Source organism: Ranitomeya variabilis, chromosome 6, assembly GCF_051348905.1.
Source record: "Ranitomeya variabilis isolate aRanVar5 chromosome 6, aRanVar5.hap1, whole genome shotgun sequence".
NCBI classification, from domain to species: Eukaryota; Metazoa; Chordata; class Amphibia; order Anura; family Dendrobatidae; genus Ranitomeya; species Ranitomeya variabilis.
In genome coordinates, this window is record NC_135237.1 from 542703269 (window position 1) to 542724437 (window position 21169).

The window sequence follows — 21169 nt, forward strand, 5'->3', positions numbered from 1 at the left end:
TTGCATAGATACCAAGAATGATGCCCAACAATGCCTTTAAACAACCTCCCTCCTGCCACCTCCCACCAGTTTTGTGGCACCGCGTTTTTGCACCACTCGCACTTTAATTAAGCTCAGTTTCATCTTGGGCGTATTCACAAGTTGTTTTTTGTTGGTTTTTTTTTTACATATGTTGGGAGGATAATATTTATCCCATCTGACAATTGGCACGCCTTCGATCTATTAGCAATGTGCTACTTCCAGCATTAAGGCTACTTTCACACTAGCGTCGGGCTCGGCCCGTCGCGGTGCGTCGGGCCGAGGTTCCCGACGCTAGCGTTGTCTCCACCGCACAACGGGGGCAGCGGATGCATTTTTCCAGCGCATCCGCTGCCCCATTGTAAGGTGCGGGGAAGTGCGGGGAGGTGGGGGCGGAGTTCCGGCCGCGCATGCGCGGTCGGAAAAAGCAGACCGTCGGGAGCAAAAAACATTACATGTAATGTTTTTTGCTCCCGACGGTCCGCCACAACACGGCGCAACCGTCGCACGATGGTTGCGACGTGTGTCATTGCATTGCAAATGCGTCGCTAATGTTAGTCAATGCAGAAAAAACGCATCCTGCAAGCACTTTTGCAGGATGCGCTTTTTCGGCAAAACGACGCATTGCGACGTAATGCAGTTAACGCCAGTGTGAAAGTAGCCTAAGGGAACATGGTAACACCCTCCACGGTACAATGAGAGTTACTTGCAGAGTAAACAAAACATGGGACAGGAGTTGAGCGAACCTCCTGAATCTGATTTAGGCAGATTAGCACTTCTTATACGAGTGCCCTTCACCTTGGCCTTCACCGTTCTTGTCCCGTTGCTGCATAGTTGTCTCAATGAATTCCTCTTTGGCAGTCTTTTCCTTAAGCCACTGCCAGATCTTCGCTTTTCTGTTGCTGCCATTATCTTTGCCCCACGCAGTTACAGATGTGTGAAAAAGTGTTTGCCCCATTTCTGATTTCCTATTTGTTTGCATGTTTGTCACTTAAATGTTTCAGATCACCAAACAAATTTAAATATAAGACAAATAATCATAAAATGCAGTTTATAAATGAAGGTCTATATTATTAAGGGAAAAAGAAATCCAAACCTACAAGGTCCTGTGTGAAATTCCCTTCATAATAAAGACCGTTTTACGTGTGACAAACATGCAAAAGAATAGGAAATCAGGAAGGGGGCAATTTTTCACAATACTGCATGTGGGATGAGCGGCAAGTTATTTACTTTCCTCCCTTCCTGACACTCAGTCTTGGCCAAAAGTGTTGGCACCCTTGAAATTTCTTCAGAAAATGAAGTAGTTTTCCCAGAACATTATTGCAATTACACACATTTTGTTATACACATGTTTATTTCCTTTGTGTGTATTGAAACATCACAAAAAAAAAGAAGAAAAAGGCAAATTGGACAGAATTTCACACAAAACCTCAAAAATGGGCCGGACAAGATTGTGGTCACCCTCTACTTAATATTTTGTTGCACACCCTTTGGAATAAAATCCTTCAATCAACTGCTCCTTATAACAATCAACAAACTTCTTACATGTCTCAACTAGAATTTTTGACCACTCTTCTTTTGCAAACTGTTCCAGGTCTCTCATATTTGAGGCTGCCTTCTCCGAACAGCAATATTATTATTATTATTTATTTATATAGCACCATATTAAGATCTCTCCACAGGTGTTCAATGGGGTTTAGATCTGGACTCACTACTGACCACTACAGAACTCTCCTGCGCATTGTTTCCATCCATTTCTGGGTGCTTCTTGAAGTAAGTTTGGGATCTTTGTCTTGATAGAAGACCCATGACGCAAGACTAGCTTTCTGACACTACATTGCAAACCAGAATCCATTGGTAATTTCAGATTTCATGATGCCTTGCACACAGTCAAGGCATCCAGTGCTAGAGGCAGCAATACAACCTAAAACATCTTTGAACCTCCACCATATTTGACTGTAGGTACTATATTCTTTTCTTTGTAGCTTTCATTGTTTTTAGTAAACAGTAGAATGACGTGTTTACAAAAAAGCTTTTTCTTGATCTCAGCCACAAGACATTTTCCCCGAAGGATTTTTGCTTACTCATGTACAGTTTGGAAAACTGCAGTCTAGCTTTTTTATTCCTGTGTCAGCAGTGGGGTCCTCCTGGGTCTCCTATAAAAATAGACAGATAGTTAATGCTGACACCTATGCACCCTGAGCCTGCAGTACAGCCTGAATTTATTTGGAACTTTATTGGGACTGCTTATCCGTCATCCAGACTATCCTGCACTGCAACCTTTCAATTTTCCTCTGCCGTCCAGGGAGATTAGTTACAGTACCATGGGTTGTAAACTTCTTGATTATGTTGCACACTGTGGACAAAGGAATATCAAAAACTCTGGTGATGGACTTGTAACCTTGAGATTGTTAATATTTTTCAACAATCTTGGTTCTAACGTCCCCAGACAGTTATCTTCTCTTTCTTTTCCCCATGCTTAGTGTGGCACCCACAGACACACAATGCAAAGATTGAGTCAACTTGTCCCCTTTTTATCTGGTTTCAAATGTGATTTTTATATTGCCCACACCTGTTACTTGCGACAGCTGAGTTTGAACAAGCCTCAGGTTTGAAAAAGTTGTTTACCCACAATTTTGGAAAGGTGCCAACAATTTTGTCTTGACCATTTTGGGGTTTTGTGTGAAATTATTCCCATTTTGCCTTTTTTCCCCTCAGTTTTTGTGTGTTGTAACAATACAAATAACGGAAATAAACAGGAGTATAACAAAATGTGTAATTGCAATAATTTTCTAGGAGGAATACTTCATTTTCTTGAACAATTTCAAGAGTGGCAACACTTTCAGCCATGACTGGACAACGTATATTTATCACATGTTGGATATCTTTTTTTTAAAGGCACAGAAACTAACACCCCATCTTTCCCGGCAGAAGATGGCTACGTTATTCAGCCATCATCTGCGTCTAACAGCCACAATTGCAGAAGTGCTACATATGCTGCCTGTAACTCCTCACAGCACATGCCCAAGTGCACCCCATTCCACAATCCCCTTAGCTCCACTAATCACAGGGTGTCGGGATGAGTTGGCAAAACCGCCGGCCCATGCCTGTCAAAGGTACACCTATGAAGACCAGTATGTGACTGGTGACTGAGAATACAGTAATTTTAGCTATAAACTGCATATTTGTGGTATAAGTGCCCTAAGGTGACTACAAAGTACAATGAAAAGTAAAGCAAAACTGTTTTTAAAACTATGAAATATATATAAAAATCACCCTTTAGTTCTTTAATTAAAAATTAAAAAAATGTAATAATCCACCCCCCAAATTTGATATTTTCCACGTTGTAAAAGTCTGATCTATAGAAATTATAAATTTTATTAAGCTGATTGGAAAACTGCGTAATGAGAAACTAGATCAAAATGCGGGAATTGCATTTTTTTGGTCGCTGAAACAATACAAAAAAAAAAAAAAAAAGACAATGAGGAGCGATCAAAACATCATAGCTACACCAGTATGGTATAAGTAAAAATATCAGTTCGGCATGTAAAAAATAAGCTTCATCAACCAAATATTGAAAACGTTACAGGTCTTTGAACATGACGACAAGCAAAATTTCCATATTTTCTTTTATCGTCACAAATTAGAAAAAAACAAAAACAAAACTATTGACCAGTTTAATATCACCATAATCATACTGACACGGAGAATTGTATTTTTAGAGCATAATGAATGTTGAAAAAACAAAACTGATAAAACGAAATCGTAGAATTGCCTTGTTTCATACTATAGTTGGAATTTTGCTCCCAGTTTTCCAGTGCGTTGAATAGTAAAATGAATGGCGTAGTTCAAAACAACAACTTGTCCAGAAAAAGTAATAACTGTATGGCTTTTGGAAGAAGGGGAGGGAAAAAAATGAAAACGGAAAATTGCCCGGTGGTGAGAAGCACCAGATAGGGTGTAGACAATGACCGTGTCAGAAAAGAGAAGCCAATCAAAGGATCGCGTGGCAACGGGACAAGTATGAGTAAGGCTAGTTTCACACTAGCGTTAACTGCATTACGTCGCAAATCCGTTTTTTGGCCGAAAAAACGGATGCGTCAAAAAAGTGAAAAACGGTGACAAACGTATGCCACGCATCCAGCATTTCGACGGATCCGTCGCAAATCCGCTAAACGTTTCCGTCGAAAATACTGGATGCGTTGCATACGTTGTATCCGTTTTACCATCCGTTGTATCCGTTTTTCCGACGGATCCGTTTTTAAAAGGGGAGGCTCCCAAAATTTGATTGGCTACTGGAAAATTTGAAAAACTATATAGTACTGTATTTACAGCCCATCTTTGTGGGTTTTAGTTTTGTGGCAGCGATGGAAGGTGTTCTTGGGAGGATTGCTAGTTTGGTTACCGACGTTATCTTTGAGACGAATCGCCTGGATATCATAGTGCGGGAGAAGGAGGCGGCAGCGGAAAGGCGTAGGATGCTTCTGCAGCAACGGAGACGAAGACGAATGTGGATTCATCCGATTAATCAACTACGGATGACCCGGGGTGTCCAGTCCACTCTGTACCTGGAGTTGCGGCACAATCCACACAAATTCCACAACTACGTGCGGATGAGGATTGAACATTTTGATTTTTTGCTTGCAAAACTGGAGGATGTCATCCGAAGACAGGATACAAGGATGAGGCTTGCCATCACACCGGCGGAGCGGCTGATGGTGACCCTGCGGTAAGCCTCTTTTTTTTATTTCATTGCTGATATTGAATGTTATATTACATGCTGCAGAAAATACTGCGCTGGCATATTGCGCACTATTTTCTGCAGCATGTAGTTTTGGTTTTCTTGGCGGACATTCAACTGCTTTATTTAAATGTCATTGCTGATATTGAATGTTAACAGACTGCAGAAAATACTGTGCTGAAATATTGCGTTGCATTTTCTGCAGTTTTTTTTTTTTTTGGTTTTTTTGGGTTTGATGACATGCAACTGCTTTTTTCCTGTCATTGGTCATTTTGAATGTTATATTACATGCTGCAGACAATACTGCGCTGACATATTGCGCACTATTTTCTGCAGCATGTAATTTGGGTTTTCTTGGCGGACATTCCACTGTTTTTTTACACCGGATTCATGCTGGTTTTATTGGGTCTCCTGTCATTTTAAAAAAAATTAACAGTGCCATATTATAAAAAATTGCACAGACAAACAATTTTTAACATTTTTTTTTTTTTTTTTTTTATAAAGTTTCCTAGCTACGGGTGAATCTATGACTTCGCTCCATTATCAGTTCAGGCTGGGCATTTCAACTATCTCTGGAATAGTGAAGGACACATGTCGGGCTGTTTGGACCACTTTGCAACCAGAGTATATCCCCCAACCATCCACGGAAATCTGGTTGCGAAGTGCTGAAGAGTTTCAGCAAATTTGCAATTTCCCTAATTGTGTGGGTGCAGTTGACGGGAAACACATAAGGATTGCGAAACCGGCAGGAACAGGATCGGAGTATTATAATTATAAGAAGTATTTCTCCATCGTCCTTATGGCTATTGCAGACGCCAACTGCAGGTTCCTTGCCGTGGACATTGGAGCGTATGGACGGTCCAATGATTCGCAAGTGTTTAAAAACTCTCCGATGGGTCGTTGCCTTTATGGAGAGAGCTACGATTTCCCGCCAGCCAGACCACTGCCAGGAACAAATGACCCAGCCCTGGAATATGTCTTTGTAGGTGATGAAGCCTTTCAACTGTCGCTGCACCTACTGAAACCGTACAGTAGCCGGAACTTAAACCATACCAAGCGGGTCTTTAATTACCGGCTTACTAGAGCACGAAGAGTAGTGGAGTGTTCCTTTGGCATATTGACGGCGAAGTGGCGAGTTCTGCTGACGGCTATCAAGCTGAAAACAACAACTATAGACGAGGTAGTTAAAGCCTGTGTGGTGCTCCACAACTTTGTCCTGTCAAAGGAGCCCGTTTCTTTGGATGATGAAGAGTTGGAGACCACCTTGTGGGACTACCGCAGCAGCTCGGTTCGCTCTACAAGTTCAGTTACAAGGATGAGGGACCAGTTTGCCGATTATTTTGTCTCACCTGTCGGGCGGATCCCGTGGCAAGACATGATTGTGTAACCTGTTTCCCATGTGTAACCTGTTTCCCATGTGTTTTGGTTATGTAAAAAAAGTGTTTCTGCCCCCCCCCCCCCAAAAAAAAGGCCCAAAAGCGTGGTTTTCTTGCTAGTAAAACCATTATGTTATACCCTTTACATGTCTGGTGTTTGTTTTTATTAAACCTTTTTTTATTATATTACCTTAATAAATCCACACACACACAAAGAGTAGAATTGTAATCAGAAATTTATTTTAACTCTTTTTTTTTTTTTTTTTTTTTGTTTTGCCAAAAAAATATATATATATTTTCCAACATTTTTATAGAAAAATTAGAACATTTTTTAGAATCTTATTTACACACTTTACAAATTTTCAAAGTGTTGGGTGGAGATATGAGAGGAGGATGTGCCGGAAGGTTGGACCACGTCGATAGGTGGGGAAACCCTACTTGTTTGGGGTGCAGTGGAAGTGGGGGTTAAACCAAGAGGCTGACCAGAGGGGGGTGGTGTTGGGGTAGGTGGAAGAGAAAAGTTCAGTAAGGAAAACATTGGGGAAGTAATTTGGTCTAGGGGCCGGGATTGTTGTGGGGACTGGGTCGGGTATTGTGACTGGGTAGGGTAGTGGGAGTGGCGTGGGGTTTGGTAATGGTGCTGGTGTGGGGATTGGAGCTGGGTTTGGTAATGCTGCTGGTGTGGGTATTGGGGCTGGGTTTGGTAATGGGGGGTATGGTGTGGAATTGGAGTGGAGGTGTGGTGAGGTGTGTGGGTCGATTCATTAATGGCCTGCAGTGCAGCATTATGGCAGGTATTCATTACCCGCATCTGTTGCTCAAAAGAAAGCTTCTCCATGCTCATGAGCATGGATTGGAAAAAAAGGTTGGCCGGATCGGGACTTACAGCTGAATGCAGCCTATCCAAGCGACTGCTGGTTTCCTGGCTTGTTTCACTGATGCGTGATTGCACCATGTTGAAACCAGCAGTCACTTGCTCTCCCAAAATTTTGAAAGAGCCTTGGAAGGATGCATTCAGGTGTAAGAACTCAGGAGCATAGCTCCTTTCCTGACCCCTCTGGCGCTGCCGCCACGAACCTAATGGTGGTGTCGAGGTGGCAGGATCAGAGGGGTGGGGTAAAGGGAACGCTAACTGTTCAGCATCAGATGCGAGCAATGAAGCCTGCAATAATGCTCCACTGCTTGGGGCGGATGAAGTGGAGGGGACAGAGGGGTCAGAGGAGAGGACAGAGGGGTCAGAGGAGGGGACAGAGGTGTGGGGCCTACCGACGTGGCCCTCAGTGGCGGACTCAGGAGGGATCGCTTCAGAGGGCGCAGAGGAAGATGCAGGCGCCCGGTGGCTGGAGAAGGTGCTGTGAAAGAAAAAACAAAAGAAATTAATACATTGGAATGAAAAAGCCCTGACTGAAAGCAAACTAAGTAGACAGGTTAACATGGTTATAATTGGGCTGTAGAATACTTACACTCTGCTCAGCATTGTTTGCCTCAGGAAGGAGAGGGCCTGGCCATATTTATATCTGCTCCTCTTCCTTCCTGCAGAGCCACTCGGGGCCTTCATCTCATCATTGAATTCCCTCTTAAAGCGATCCCTCAGTGACCGCCACCGCTTCCTAACCTTTCCAACTGTGAAGACAAGAATCAAAAGAAAAAACAAAAAATTGGTAAATGCAATACATTACAGTCAGCTCAAAACATCACTGGAAAGTGAATACTTACCTAGTTTGCTCTGCTGCTGAGGATGAAGGCTCTCCCGCCTTGGAAACAGGGTGCGACACACTTCGTCCCAGAGCCGACGGGTGACACCGGTATCTGCATGCCTGCGGTCAGCCATGTTCCACAGCGGCTCCCGCTCACGAACCTCCTCGATGAGACAGTCTACATCAATGTCATCATCATCATCATCCTCCTCTTCTGCGGGAGCACGCTGTGAAGCCTGTGTCAAAAAAAAAAAAAAGGAAAACAAACAAATTAGTACACTGAAATACTAAAGTACCAATAGAATCCCCCTCCCCCAAAAAAAAAAAAACTCACTGATGGCCGACCGTGGCGACGAGTCCGCCGACTCTGGGACTGTCTGGGAGAGCCTTCAGCGGCAGCAGCAGGAGCAGCAGCAGCAGCCTGAAATGAAGGAAACAAATTCTCAGTTAAGGTAGGCAGGTGTTTAGTAATCTGTTTTGTGTATGGTGCAGTGTGATGTGCGAAGCAACTGTTTCACCACTACTTACACTTGGTTCCTCCTCCACTTGCATCTCTCCACCCGTCTCGCCCCCTTCTGACAGCTCCTCATCTGATTCAGCTTCCTGTTGAAACATAATGTATGCATGTAGTTATCCATAAAAATTTAATTTAAAGAAATTTAAAAAAAAAAAAAAATTTTGTGTTAACTTACCGATACACGCTGTTGCTGTGGAGGAGGGCTGTCAGAAGAGGACATCGTTTTGTGGTCCTGGTGGGCAGCGGCTGTGTCCTGGTGGGCAGTGGCTGTGTCCTGGTGGGCAGCGGCTGTGTCCTGGTGGGCAGCGGCTGTGTCCTGGTGGTTCTGTAAGTTAAAGACACACTTGCAATCTGCTCGACACATTGAAGTAGCAGATTGGGGTCTTCAAAACTTACTTCTAGCTCTTTAGCTGTGGTCCTGGTGGGCAGCGGCTGTGTCCTGGTGGGCAGTGGCTGTGTCCTGGTGGGCAGCGGCTGTGTCCTGGTGGGCAGCGGCTGTGTCCTGGTGGTTCTGTAAGTTAAAGACACACTTGCAATCTGCTCGACACATTGAAGTAGCAGATTGGGGTCTTCAAAACTTACTTCTAGCTCTTTAGCTGTGGTCCTGGTGGGCAGCGGCTGTGTCCTGGTGGGCAGTGGCTGTGTCCTGGTGGGCAGCGGCTGTGTCCTGGTGGGCAGCGGCTGTGTCCTGGTGGTTCTGTAAGTTAAAGACACACTTGCAATCTGCTCGACACATTGAAGTAGCAGATTGGGGTCTTCAAAACTTACTTCTAGCTCTTTAGCTGTGGTCCTGGTGGGCAGCGGCTGTGTCCTGGTGGGCAGTGGCTGTGTCCTGGTGGGCAGCGGCTGTGTCCTGGTGGGCAGCGGCTGTGTCCTGGTGGTTCTGTAAGTTAAAGACACACTTGCAATCTGCTCGACACATTGAAGTAGCAGATTGGGGTCTTCAAAACTTACTTCTAGCTCTTTAGCTGTGGTCCTGGTGGGCAGCGGCTGTGTCCTGGTGGGCAGTGGCTGTGTCCTGGTGGGCAGCGGCTGTGTCCTGGTGGGCAGCGGCTGTGTCCTGGTGGTTCTGTAAGTTAAAGACACACTTGCAATCTGCTCGACACATTGAAGTAGCAGATTGGGGTCTTCAAAACTTACTTCTAGCTCTTTAGCTGTGGTCCTGGTGGGCAGCGGCTGTGTCCTGGTGGGCAGTGGCTGTGTCCTGGTGGGCAGCGGCTGTGTCCTGGTGGGCAGCGGCTGTGTCCTGGTGGTTCTGTAAGTTAAAGACACACTTGCAATCTGCTCGACACATTGAAGTAGCAGATTGGGGTCTTCAAAACTTACTTCTAGCTCTTTAGCTGTGGTCCTGGTGGGCAGCGGCTGTGTCCTGGTGGGCAGTGGCTGTGTCCTGGTGGGCAGCGGCTGTGTCCTGGTGGGCAGCGGCTGTGTCCTGGTGGTTCTGTAAGTTAAAGACACACTTGCAATCTGCTCGACACATTGAAGTAGCAGATTGGGGTCTTCAAAACTTACTTCTAGCTCTTTAGCTGTGGTCCTGGTGGGCAGCGGCTGTGTCCTGGTGGGCAGTGGCTGTGTCCTGGTGGGCAGCGGCTGTGTCCTGGTGGGCAGCGGCTGTGTCCTGGTGGGCAGTGGCTGTGTCCTGGTGGGCAGCGGCTGTGTCCTGGTTTATCTGTTATATGTATAATGGATCTATAGTTAGACCACCCCCTGAACTAGGTAATGTTCAATGATAAACACCCTACTAAAATGATGTCAGAAATGTTCATACAGGTGAACACCAAAACCCCCCCAAAAAGTTGCACGTTATACCATTCATTTCCATGTCCCAAAAAACAAAATTTTTTAATGTTAACACCATGAAAAAATATATTTGACACATTTTATTTAAAATAAATAACCTCTCCCCCCCCAAAAAAAAAAAAAAAATACTTTACAGGTTAACCTTTATTAAAAAAAATGAGCCCTCAACCAACCCTGTATTGCATGTGTAACCATTGGTACATACACCAGTTTTAAATTTACCTTTATGAAATAATACTACGGACATTTTTTTAATAAACATTTTATTATAATTTTTTTTTTGCACTTTTTTTTTTAAAAATCACAAGGAGCTGACATGCTCTTTATTTTAAATACAAGTACTTCAACTGCAAATGGTTATAACTGTAATAAAAAAAAATTCAACACTTTTATTAAATAGAAAAACCCCACACTCACACATTCAAACCACAAGCTGCACACCGCTAGACTTTTTTAAAAAACACATCAGATTTAAAAAAAAAAAAAAAAAAATTAAACCACATGCTGCACAGACCACTATACAGTCAATACATCAGAAAAAGGCAAATAACCAATTATACAGCATGGACAAATGCACATGCCATCAACAAGACGCACACAAAAAACATGCATGGTATGTGTCCACATTCAGGATCGCATCAGAATTTGGGCAGGATTTCCCATCAGTATTTGTAAGCCAAAACCAGGAGTGTAAAAATTAGGTAAAGTATAATACGAAAACAGGCACACTTTTGCTTTTATCACCCACTCCTGGTTTTGGCGTACAAATACTGATGGAAAATCCTGACCACATCCTGATGCAATCCTGCACATGGACACATACCCTCCCACATGAACAGGCATAAAATTGGCAAAGGCATAATATGGTGCAGGCACATGGTACAAAAGCACACAGCCGTCCAAAAATGCACACATACACATGCACGCACATAGCTTTATGCAAATACACATATGTACAACAAAGGCAGAAAGGTGAAACCAATCAGAAGACGCATACACACACACACACATACAAAAGGCTGACAATCCTTTGGCTGGAGCAGCAGGTCTTCACAGTGGCTGGCATCATGGTGGATCTGGACTCTAGCATGGCACTGGCTGGTGCAGGACGATGGCAGGCCTCAGGTTCTCTTCAGGTTTTAAGCTCTTGCTGTAGTCAGTAGTACCTCATACACACAGAAATGCACAGGCACACAGATGCACACTAAAATTGCAATACTCACACTGGCTATGGTGGCTGGAGTCTTGTAGCAGGATGTCTGGAGTCTTGTGGCAGGATGGCTGGAGTCTTGTGGCAGGATGGCTGGAGTCTTGTGGCAGGCTGGCTGCAGTCTTGTGACAGGCTGGCTGGGGTCTTGTGCTTGGCTGGGGTCTTGTGGCAGGCTGGCTCTTGCTGGCAGGCTTCTTTGCTTCTCTGTGTCTTGCTGGCATATGTGGGGTTCAAGGCCCAGGCCAGGTTTATATAGATTTGGGGGTGTCTGGCCAATTGGCAACAAAATACTTCTTCTGAGCATGCTCAGTGTAAAAAAAACGTATTGCAGCGCTGCATTGCGTCGTACGACGTGTCCCGACGCATCCGTCGCTCATAGGCTTCCATTGCAGCCAACGACGTATGCCGCAGGATGCGTCGCGACACGTTTTTTAGGCGGAGACAAAAAACGTTAGGCTACTTTCACACTAGCGTTAACTGCATTACGTTTCAAAACGTCTTTTTTCAGAAAAAACGCATCCAGCAAAACTTTTTGCTGGATGCGTTTTTTTCCCATAGACTTGTATTGGCGACGTATGGCGACGGATTGGCATACGTCGTGTACGTTTTACGACGGATGCGTCGAAATTTGGCGACACGTCGTCTCAAAAAAACGTAGATTGTAACGTTTTTTGTCTCCGCCTAAAAAACGTGTCGCGACGCATCCTGCGGCATACGTCGTTGGCTGCAATGGAAGCCTATGAGCGACGGATGCGTCGGGACACGTCGTACGACGCAATGCAGCGCTGCAATACGTTTTTTTTACACTGAGCATGCTCAGAAGAAGTATTTTGTTGCCAATTGGCCAGACACCCCCAAATCTATATAAACCTGGCCTGGGCCTTGAACCCCACATATGCCAGCAAGACACAGAGAAGCAAAGAAGCCTGCCAGCAAGAGCCAGCCTGCCACAAGACCCCAGCCAAGCACAAGACCCCAGCCAGCCTGCCACAAGACCCCAGCCTGCCACAAGACTCCAGCCATCCTGCCACAAGACTCCAGCCATCCTGCCACAAGACTCCAGACATCCTGCTACAAGACTCCAGCCACCATAGCCAGTGTGAGTATTGCAATTTTAGTGTGCATCTGTGTGCCTGTGCATTTCTGTGTGTATGAGGTACTACTGACTACAGCAAGAGCTTAAAACCTGAAGAGAACCTGAGGCCTGCCATCGTCCTGCACCAGCCAGTGCCATGCTAGAGTCCAGATCCACCATGATGCCAGCCACTGTGAAGACCTGCTGCTTCAGCCAAAGGATTGTCAGCCTTTTGTATGTGTGTGTGTGTATGCGTCTTCTGATTGGTTTCACCTTTCTGCCTTTGTTGTACATATGTGTATTTGCATAAAGCTATGTGCGTGCATGTGTATGTGTGCATTTTTGGACGGCTGTGTGCTTTTGTACCATGTGCCTGCACCATATTATGCCTTTGCCAATTTTATGCCTGTTCATGTGGGAGGGTATGTGTCCATGTGCAGGATTGCATCAGGATGTGGTCAGGATTTTCCATCAGTATTTGTACGCCAAAACCAGGAGTGGGTGATAAAAGCAAAAGTGTGCCTGTTTTCGTATTATACTTTACCTAATTTTTACACTCCTGGTTTTGGCTTACAAATACTGATGGGAAATCCTGCCCAAATTCTGATGCGATCCTGAATGTGGACACATACCATGCATGTTTTTTGTGTGCGTCTTGTTGATGGCATGTGCATTTGTCCATGCTGTATAATTGGTTATTTGCCTTTTTCTGATGTATTGACTGTATAGTGGTCTGTGCAGCATGTGGTTTAATTTTTTTTTTTTTTTTTTTAAATCTGATGTGTTTTTTAAAAAAGTCTAGCGGTGTGCAGCTTGTGGTTTGAATGTGTGAGTGTGGGGTTTTTCTATTTAATAAAAGTGTTGAATTTTTTTTTATTACAGTTATAACCATTTGCAGTTGAAGTACTTGTATTTAAAATAAAGAGCATGTCAGCTCCTTGTGATTTTTAAAAAAAAAAGTGCAAAAAAAAAATTATAATAAAATGTTTATTAAAAAAATGTCCGTAGTATTATTTCATAAAGGTAAATTTAAAACTGGTGTATGTACCAATGGTTACACATGCAATACAGGGTTGGTTGAGGGCTCATTTTTTTTAATAAAGGTTAACCTGTAAAGTATTTTTTTTTTTTTTTTGGGGGGGGAGAGGTTATTTATTTTAAATAAAATGTGTCAAATATATTTTTTCATGGTGTTAACATTAAAAAATTTTGTTTTTTGGGACATGGAAATGAATGGTATAACGTGCAACTTTTTGGGGGGGTTTTGGTGTTCACCTGTATGAACATTTCTGACATCATTTTAGTAGGGTGTTTATCATTGAACATTACCTAGTTCAGGGGGTGGTCTAACTATAGATCCATTATACATATAACAGATAAACCAGGACACAGCCGCTGCCCACCAGGACACAGCCACTGCCCACCAGGACACAGCCGCTGCCCACCAGGACACAGCCGCTGCCCACCAGGACACAGCCACTGCCCACCAGGACACAGCCGCTGCCCACCAGGACCACAGCTAAAGAGCTAGAAGTAAGTTTTGAAGACCCCAATCTGCTACTTCAATGTGTCGAGCAGATTGCAAGTGTGTCTTTAACTTACAGAACCACCAGGACACAGCCGCTGCCCACCAGGACACAGCCGCTGCCCACCAGGACACAGCCACTGCCCACCAGGACACAGCCGCTGCCCACCAGGACCACAGCTAAAGAGCTAGAAGTAAGTTTTGAAGACCCCAATCTGCTACTTCAATGTGTCGAGCAGATTGCAAGTGTGTCTTTAACTTACAGAACCACCAGGACACAGCCGCTGCCCACCAGGACACAGCCGCTGCCCACCAGGACACAGCCACTGCCCACCAGGACACAGCCGCTGCCCACCAGGACCACAGCTAAAGAGCTAGAAGTAAGTTTTGAAGACCCCAATCTGCTACTTCAATGTGTCGAGCAGATTGCAAGTGTGTCTTTAACTTACAGAACCACCAGGACACAGCCGCTGCCCACCAGGACACAGCCGCTGCCCACCAGGACACAGCCACTGCCCACCAGGACACAGCCGCTGCCCACCAGGACCACAGCTAAAGAGCTAGAAGTAAGTTTTGAAGACCCCAATCTGCTACTTCAATGTGTCGAGCAGATTGCAAGTGTGTCTTTAACTTACAGAACCACCAGGACACAGCCGCTGCCCACCAGGACACAGCCGCTGCCCACCAGGACACAGCCACTGCCCACCAGGACACAGCCGCTGCCCACCAGGACCACAGCTAAAGAGCTAGAAGTAAGTTTTGAAGACCCCAATCTGCTACTTCAATGTGTCGAGCAGATTGCAAGTGTGTCTTTAACTTACAGAACCACCAGGACACAGCCGCTGCCCACCAGGACACAGCCGCTGCCCACCAGGACACAGCCACTGCCCACCAGGACACAGCCGCTGCCCACCAGGACCACAGCTAAAGAGCTAGAAGTAAGTTTTGAAGACCCCAATCTGCTACTTCAATGTGTCGAGCAGATTGCAAGTGTGTCTTTAACTTACAGAACCACCAGGACACAGCCGCTGCCCACCAGGACACAGCCGCTGCCCACCAGGACACAGCCACTGCCCACCAGGACACAGCCGCTGCCCACCAGGACCACAGCTAAAGAGCTAGAAGTAAGTTTTGAAGACCCCAATCTGCTACTTCAATGTGTCGAGCAGATTGCAAGTGTGTCTTTAACTTACAGAACCACCAGGACACAGCCGCTGCCCACCAGGACACAGCCACTGCCCACCAGGACACAGCCGCTGCCCACCAGGACCACAAAACGATGTCCTCTTCTGACAGCCCTCCTCCACAGCAACAGCGTGTATCGGTAAGTTAACACAAAATTTTTTTTTTTTTTTAAATTTCTTTAAATTAAATTTTTATGGATAACTACATGCATACATTATGTTTCAACAGGAAGCTGAATCAGATGAGGAGCTGTCAGAAGGGGGCGAGACGGGTGGAGAGATGCAAGTGGAGGAGGAACCAAGTGTAAGTAGTGGTGAAACAGTTGCTTCGCACATCACACTGCACCATACACAAAACAGATTACTAAACACCTGCCTACCTTAACTGAGAATTTGTTTCCTTCATTTCAGGCTGCTGCTGCTGCTCCTGCTGCTGCCGCTGAAGGCTCTCCCAGACAGTCCCAGAGTCGGCGGACTCGTCGCCACGGTCGGCCATCAGTGAGTTTTTTTTTTTTTGGGGGAGGGGGATTCTATTGGTACTTTAGTATTTCAGTGTACTAATTTGTTTGTTTTCCTTTTTTTTTTTTTTGACACAGGCTTCACAGCGTGCTCCCGCAGAAGAGGAGGATGATGATGATGATGACATTGATGTAGACTGTCTCATCGAGGAGGTTCGTGAGCGGGAGCCGCTGTGGAACATGGCTGACCGCAGGCATGCAGATACCGGTGTCACCCGTCGGCTCTGGGACGAAGTGTGTCGCACCCTGTTTCCAAGGCGGGAGAGCCTTCATCCTCAGCAGCAGAGCAAACTAGGTAAGTATTCACTTTCCAGTGATGTTTTGAGCTGACTGTAATGTATTGCATTTACCAATTTTTTGTTTTTTCTTTTGATTCTTGTCTTCACAGTTGGAAAGGTTAGGAAGCGGTGGCGGTCACTGAGGGATCGCTTTAAGAGGGAATTCAATGATGAGATGAAGGCCCCGAGTGGCTCTGCAGGAAGGAAGAGGAGCAGATATAAATATGGCCAGGCCCTCTCCTTCCTGAGGCGAACAATGCTGAGCAGAGTGTAAGTATTCTACAGCCCAATTATAACCATGTTAACCTGTCTACTTAGTTTGCTTTCAGTCAGGGCTTTTTCATTCCAATGTATTAATTTCTTTTGTTTTTTCTTTCACAGCACCTTCTCCAGCCACCGGGCGCCTGCATCTTCCTCTGCGCCCTCTGAAGCGATCCCTCCTGAGTCCGCCACTGAGGGCCACGTCGGTAGGCCCCACACCTCTGTCCCCTCCTCTGACCCCTCTGTCCTCTCCTCTGACCCCTCTGTCCCCTCCACTTCATCCGCCCCAAGCAGTGGAGCATTATTGCAGGCTTCATTGCTCGCATCTGATGCTGAACAGTTAGCGTTCCCTTTACCCCACCCCTCTGATCCTGCCACCTCGACACCACCATTAGGTTCGTGGCGGCAGCGCCAGAGGGGTCAGGAAAGGAGCTATGCTCCTGAGTTCTTACACCTGAATGCATCCTTCCAAGGCTCTTTCAAAATTTTGGGAGAGCAAGTGACTGCTGGTTTCAACATGGTGCAATCACGCATCAGTGAAACAAGCCAGGAAACCAGCAGTCGCTTGGATAGGCTGCATTCAGCTGTAAGTCCCGATCCGGCCAACCTTTTTTTCCAATCCATGCTCATGAGCATGGAGAAGCTTTCTTTTGAGCAACAGATGCGGGTAATGAATACCTGCCATAATGCTGCACTGCAGGCCATTAATGAATCGACCCACACACCTCACCACACCTCCACTCCAATTCCACACCATACCCCCCATTACCAAACCCAGCCCCAATACCCACACCAGCAGCATTACCAAACCCAGCTCCAATCCCCACACCAGCACCATTACCAAACCCCACGCCACTCCCACTACCCTACCCAGTCACAATACCCGACCCAGTCCCCACAACAATCCCGGCCCCTAGACCAAATTACTTCCCCAATGTTTTCCTTACTGAACTTTTCTCTTCCACCTACCCCAACACCACCCCCCTCTGGTCAGCCTCTTGGTTTAACCCCCACTTCCACTGCACCCCAAACAAGTAGGGTTTCCCCACCTATCGACGTGGTCCAACCTTCCGGCACATCCTCCTCTCATATCTCCACCCAACACTTTGAAAATTTGTAAAGTGTGTAAATAAGATTCTAAAAAATGTTCTAATTTTTCTATAAAAATGTTGGAAAATATATATATATTTTTTTGGCAAAACAAAAAAAAAAAAAAAAAAAAAAAGAGTTAAAATAAATTTCTGATTACAATTCTACTCTTTGTGTGTGTGTGGATTTATTAAGGTAATATAATAAAAAAAGGTTTAATAAAAACAAACACCAGACATGTAAAGGGTATAACATAATGGTTTTACTAGCAAGAAAACCACGCTTTTGGGCCTTTTTTTGGGGGGGGGGGGCAGAAACACTTTTTTTACATAACCAAAACACATGGGAAACAGGTTACACATGGGAAACAGGTTACACAATCATGTCTTGCCACGGGATCCGCCCGACAGGTGAGACAAAATAATCGGCAAACTGGTCCCTCATCCTTGTAACTGAACTTGTAGAGCGAACCGAGCTGCTGCGGTAGTCCCACAAGGTGGTCTCCAACTCTTCATCATCCAAAGAAACGGGCTCCTTTGACAGGACAAAGTTGTGGAGCACCACACAGGCTTTAACTACCTCGTCTATAGTTGTTGTTTTCAGCTTGATAGCCGTCAGCAGAACTCGCCACTTCGCCGTCAATATGCCAAAGGAACACTCCACTACTCTTCGTGCTCTAGTAAGCCGGTAATTAAAGACCCGCTTGGTATGGTTTAAGTTCCGGCTACTGTACGGTTTCAGTAGGTGCAGCGACAGTTGAAAGGCTTCATCACCTACAAAGACATATTCCAGGGCTGGGTCATTTGTTCCTGGCAGTGGTCTGGCTGGCGGGAAATCGTAGCTCTCTCCATAAAGGCAACGACCCATCGGAGAGTTTTTAAACACTTGCGAATCATTGGACCGTCCATACGCTCCAATGTCCACGGCAAGGAACCTGCAGTTGGCGTCTGCAATAGCCATAAGGACGATGGAGAAATACTTCTTATAATTATAATACTCCGATCCTGTTCCTGCCGGTTTCGCAATCCTTATGTGTTTCCCGTCAACTGCACCCACACAATTAGGGAAATTGCAAATTTGCTGAAACTCTTCAGCACTTCGCAACCAGATTTCCGTGGATGGTTGGGGGATATACTCTGGTTGCAAAGTGGTCCAAACAGCCCGACATGTGTCCTTCACTATTCCAGAGATAGTTGAAATGCCCAGCCTGAACTGATAATGGAGCGAAGTCATAGATTCACCCGTAGCTAGGAAACTTTATAAAAAAAAAAAAAAAAAAAATGTTAAAAATTGTTTGTCTGTGCAATTTTTTATAATATGGCACTGTTAATTTTTTTTAAAATGACAGGAGACCCAATAAAACCAGCATGAATCCGGTGTAAAAAAACAGTGGAATGTCCGCCAAGAAAACCCAAATTACATGCTGCAGAAAATAGTGCGCAATATGTCAGCGCAGTATTGTCTGCAGCATGTAATATAACATTCAAAATGACCAATGACAGGAAAAAAGCAGTTGCATGTCATCAAACCCAAAAAACCCAAAAAAAAAAAAACTGCAGAAAATGCAACGCAATATTTCAGCGCAGTATTTTCTGCAGTCTGTTATCTAACATTCAATATGAGCAATGACATTTAAATAAAGCAGTTGAATGTCCGCCAAGAAAACACAAACTACATGCTGCAGAAAATAGTGCGCAATATGTCAGCGCAGTATTGTCTGCAGCATGTAATATAACATTCAAAATGACCAATGACAGGAAAAAAGCAGTTGCATGTCATCAAACCCAAAAAAACCAAAAAAAAAAAAAACTGCAGAAAATGCAACGCAATATTTCAGCACAGTATTTTCTGCAGTCTGTTAACATTCAATATCAGCAATGACATTTAAATAAAGCAGTTGAATGTCCGCCAAGAAAACCAAAACTACATGCTGCAGAAAATAGTGCGCAATATGCCAGCGCAGTATTTTCTGCAGCATGTAATATAACATTCAATATCAGCAATGAAATAAAAAAAAGAGGCTTACCGCAGGGTCACCATCAGCCGCTCCGCCGGTGTGATGGCAAGCCTCATCCTTGTATCCTGTCTTCGGATGACATCCTCCAGTTTTGCAAGCAAAAAATCAAAATGTTCAATCCTCATCCGCACGTAGTTGTGGAATTTGTGTGGATTGTGCCGCAACTCCAGGTACAGAGTGGACTGGACACCCCGGGTCATCCGTAGTTGATTAATCGGATGAATCCACATTCGTCTTCGTCTCCGTTGCTGCAGAAGCATCCTACGCCTTTCCGCTGCCGCCTCCTTCTCCCGCACTATGATATCCAGGCGATTTGTCTCAAAGATAACGTCGGTAACCAAACTAGCAATCCTCCCAAGAACACCTTCCATCGCTGCCACAAAACTAAAACCCACAAAGATGGGCTGTAAATACAGTACTATATAGTTTTTCAAATTTTCCAGTAGCCAATCAAATTTTGGGAGCCTCCCCTTTTAAAAACGGATCCGTCGGAAAAACGGATACAACGGATGGTAAAACGGATACAACGTATGCAACGCATCCAGTATTTTCGACGGAAACGTTTAGCGGATTTGCGACGGATCCGTCGAAATGCTGGATGCGTGGCATACGTTTGTCACCGTTTTTCACTTTTTTGACGCATCCGTTTTTTCGGCCAAAAAACGGATTTGCGACGTAATGCAGTTAACGCTAGTGTGAAACTAGCCTTACAATCTACGTTTTTTTGAGACGACGTGTCGCCAAATTTCGACGCATCCGTCGTAAAACGTACACGACGTATGCCAATCCGTCGCCATACGTCGCCAATACAAGTCTATGGGAAAAAAACGCATCCAGCAAAAAGTTTTGCTGGATGCGTTTTTTCTGAAAAAAGACGTTTTGAAACGTAATGCAGTTAACGCTAGTGTGAAAGTAGCCTAAGACCAACAAGAGAAGCCTCATTCTAGGGCTTAGAATCCAGCAAAATGGCGCAACATTTGCGCAGAACCAATCCTGAAAAATTGGATTCTGGTGAATCTGAAATTTTTTTTGTACATTTTTAACTAATTAGATTAAGTACAAATCAATTGGAAGAATAATTTTCCTAAAAAACAAAAAAAACACCTCAGTAGATGATGACCCAGTAACATTAAAGATGGTATTCATGACAATATCACTGCTGACTGGGACGTCCTTTAAATAGTCATACAAAGAAATGGTCAGCGAAGACCAGAATCAGCCTAACGTTAAATGCCCCCCCCCCCTTCCCCCGATGTTCCTCTGACAGCTTCATTTCTACACTTAATAGTTTCATTTCTCATTAGCAAATCACCTCTCCAACATCTGGGATATAGTCTAATGTCTTTGGCCTGTAATCACCATTACTGGTTACCCTGACAACCGGTAGATAAGTGGTTGTTTGTCCAGTGATGGCGGAATCAAATTCTGTCACATGTTCTGTAAAATGTGTTGTGGAAGCTCCATTGATTTCTTCTGTATATTACTGTGGAGGAGGGAGGTGGAAGAAATGGGGACATGTCGGGGTCACGGGGTGTACCGTGTGCCTGGTGGCGATAACACAGGACGGTATGTGAAAGTATAACCTCCACATCACAGACCACAGGCATCTTCTGTAACAGACAAAGCCATGCCAGGCGTAAAATGGCCGCCGTGTACTGTATTTTACACAGGACATCAAGGAGATTACAGGAAATGGCGGATTAAGTGTTGACAAATTTTGTTTTAATTATATAGAGCCTGGTGCCACGTCAAAAATTGGCGTCAGTCACAAGGAGAGCACATGATCCTCTCCATCACACCTTAAAAAAAAAATAGTCTCCCCCCAAACCCCGAAATAAATGTCAGAAAAAGGATGTAGACCTC

General features: G+C 44.8%; 2 protein-coding genes across 2 annotated transcripts; one reads left to right on the plus strand and one right to left on the minus strand.

Annotated features, from left to right (window-relative positions):
* Positions 1-7594: 7594 nt before the first annotated feature.
* LOC143782134 (uncharacterized) lies at positions 7595-8970 on the minus strand. The gene is made up of 5 exons (XM_077269258.1): positions 8525-8970; positions 8361-8435; positions 8167-8253; positions 7852-8068; positions 7595-7758 (listed from the first exon to the last, which is right to left on the minus strand). Exons 1-5 carry the CDS (start codon positions 8711-8713, stop codon positions 7595-7597), a joined length of 732 nt encoding a protein of 243 aa, XP_077125373.1. The 5' UTR covers positions 8714-8970.
* Positions 8971-13027: 4057 nt separating this feature from the next.
* Positions 13028-19384, plus strand: LOC143783030 (uncharacterized). The gene is made up of 6 exons (XM_077271186.1): positions 13028-15283; positions 15373-15447; positions 15555-15641; positions 15740-15956; positions 16050-16209; positions 16321-19384. Exons 1-6 carry the CDS (start codon positions 15116-15118, stop codon positions 17318-17320), a joined length of 1707 nt encoding a protein of 568 aa, XP_077127301.1. The 5' UTR covers positions 13028-15115; the 3' UTR covers positions 17321-19384.
* The last annotated feature ends 1785 nt before the right edge of the window (positions 19385-21169 follow it).

What these genes read in the sequence shown, in the direction of transcription:
- LOC143783030 (XM_077271186.1), top strand. Translation starts at nt 15,116, where the DNA reads ATGTGTCGAGCAGATTGCAAGTGTGTCTTTAACTTACAGAACCACCAG. An exon ending in AAGTGGAGGAGGAACCAAGT is followed by an intron (nt 15,448 to 15,554) that starts GTAAGTAGTGGT and finishes CCTTCATTTCAG; the next exon opens with GCTGCTGCTGCTGCTCCTGC. An exon ending in TCAGCAGCAGAGCAAACTAG is followed by an intron (nt 15,957 to 16,049) that starts GTAAGTATTCAC and finishes TTGTCTTCACAG; the next exon opens with TTGGAAAGGTTAGGAAGCGG.
- LOC143782134 (XM_077269258.1), bottom strand. Translation starts at nt 8,713, where the DNA reads ATGTGTCGAGCAGATTGCAAGTGTGTCTTTAACTTACAGAACCACCAG. An exon ending in CACAGCAACAGCGTGTATCG is followed by an intron (nt 8,436 to 8,524) that starts GTAAGTTAACAC and finishes ATGTTTCAACAG; the next exon opens with GAAGCTGAATCAGATGAGGA. An exon ending in GTCGCCACGGTCGGCCATCA is followed by an intron (nt 8,069 to 8,166) that starts GTGAGTTTTTTT and finishes TTTTTGACACAG; the next exon opens with GCTTCACAGCGTGCTCCCGC.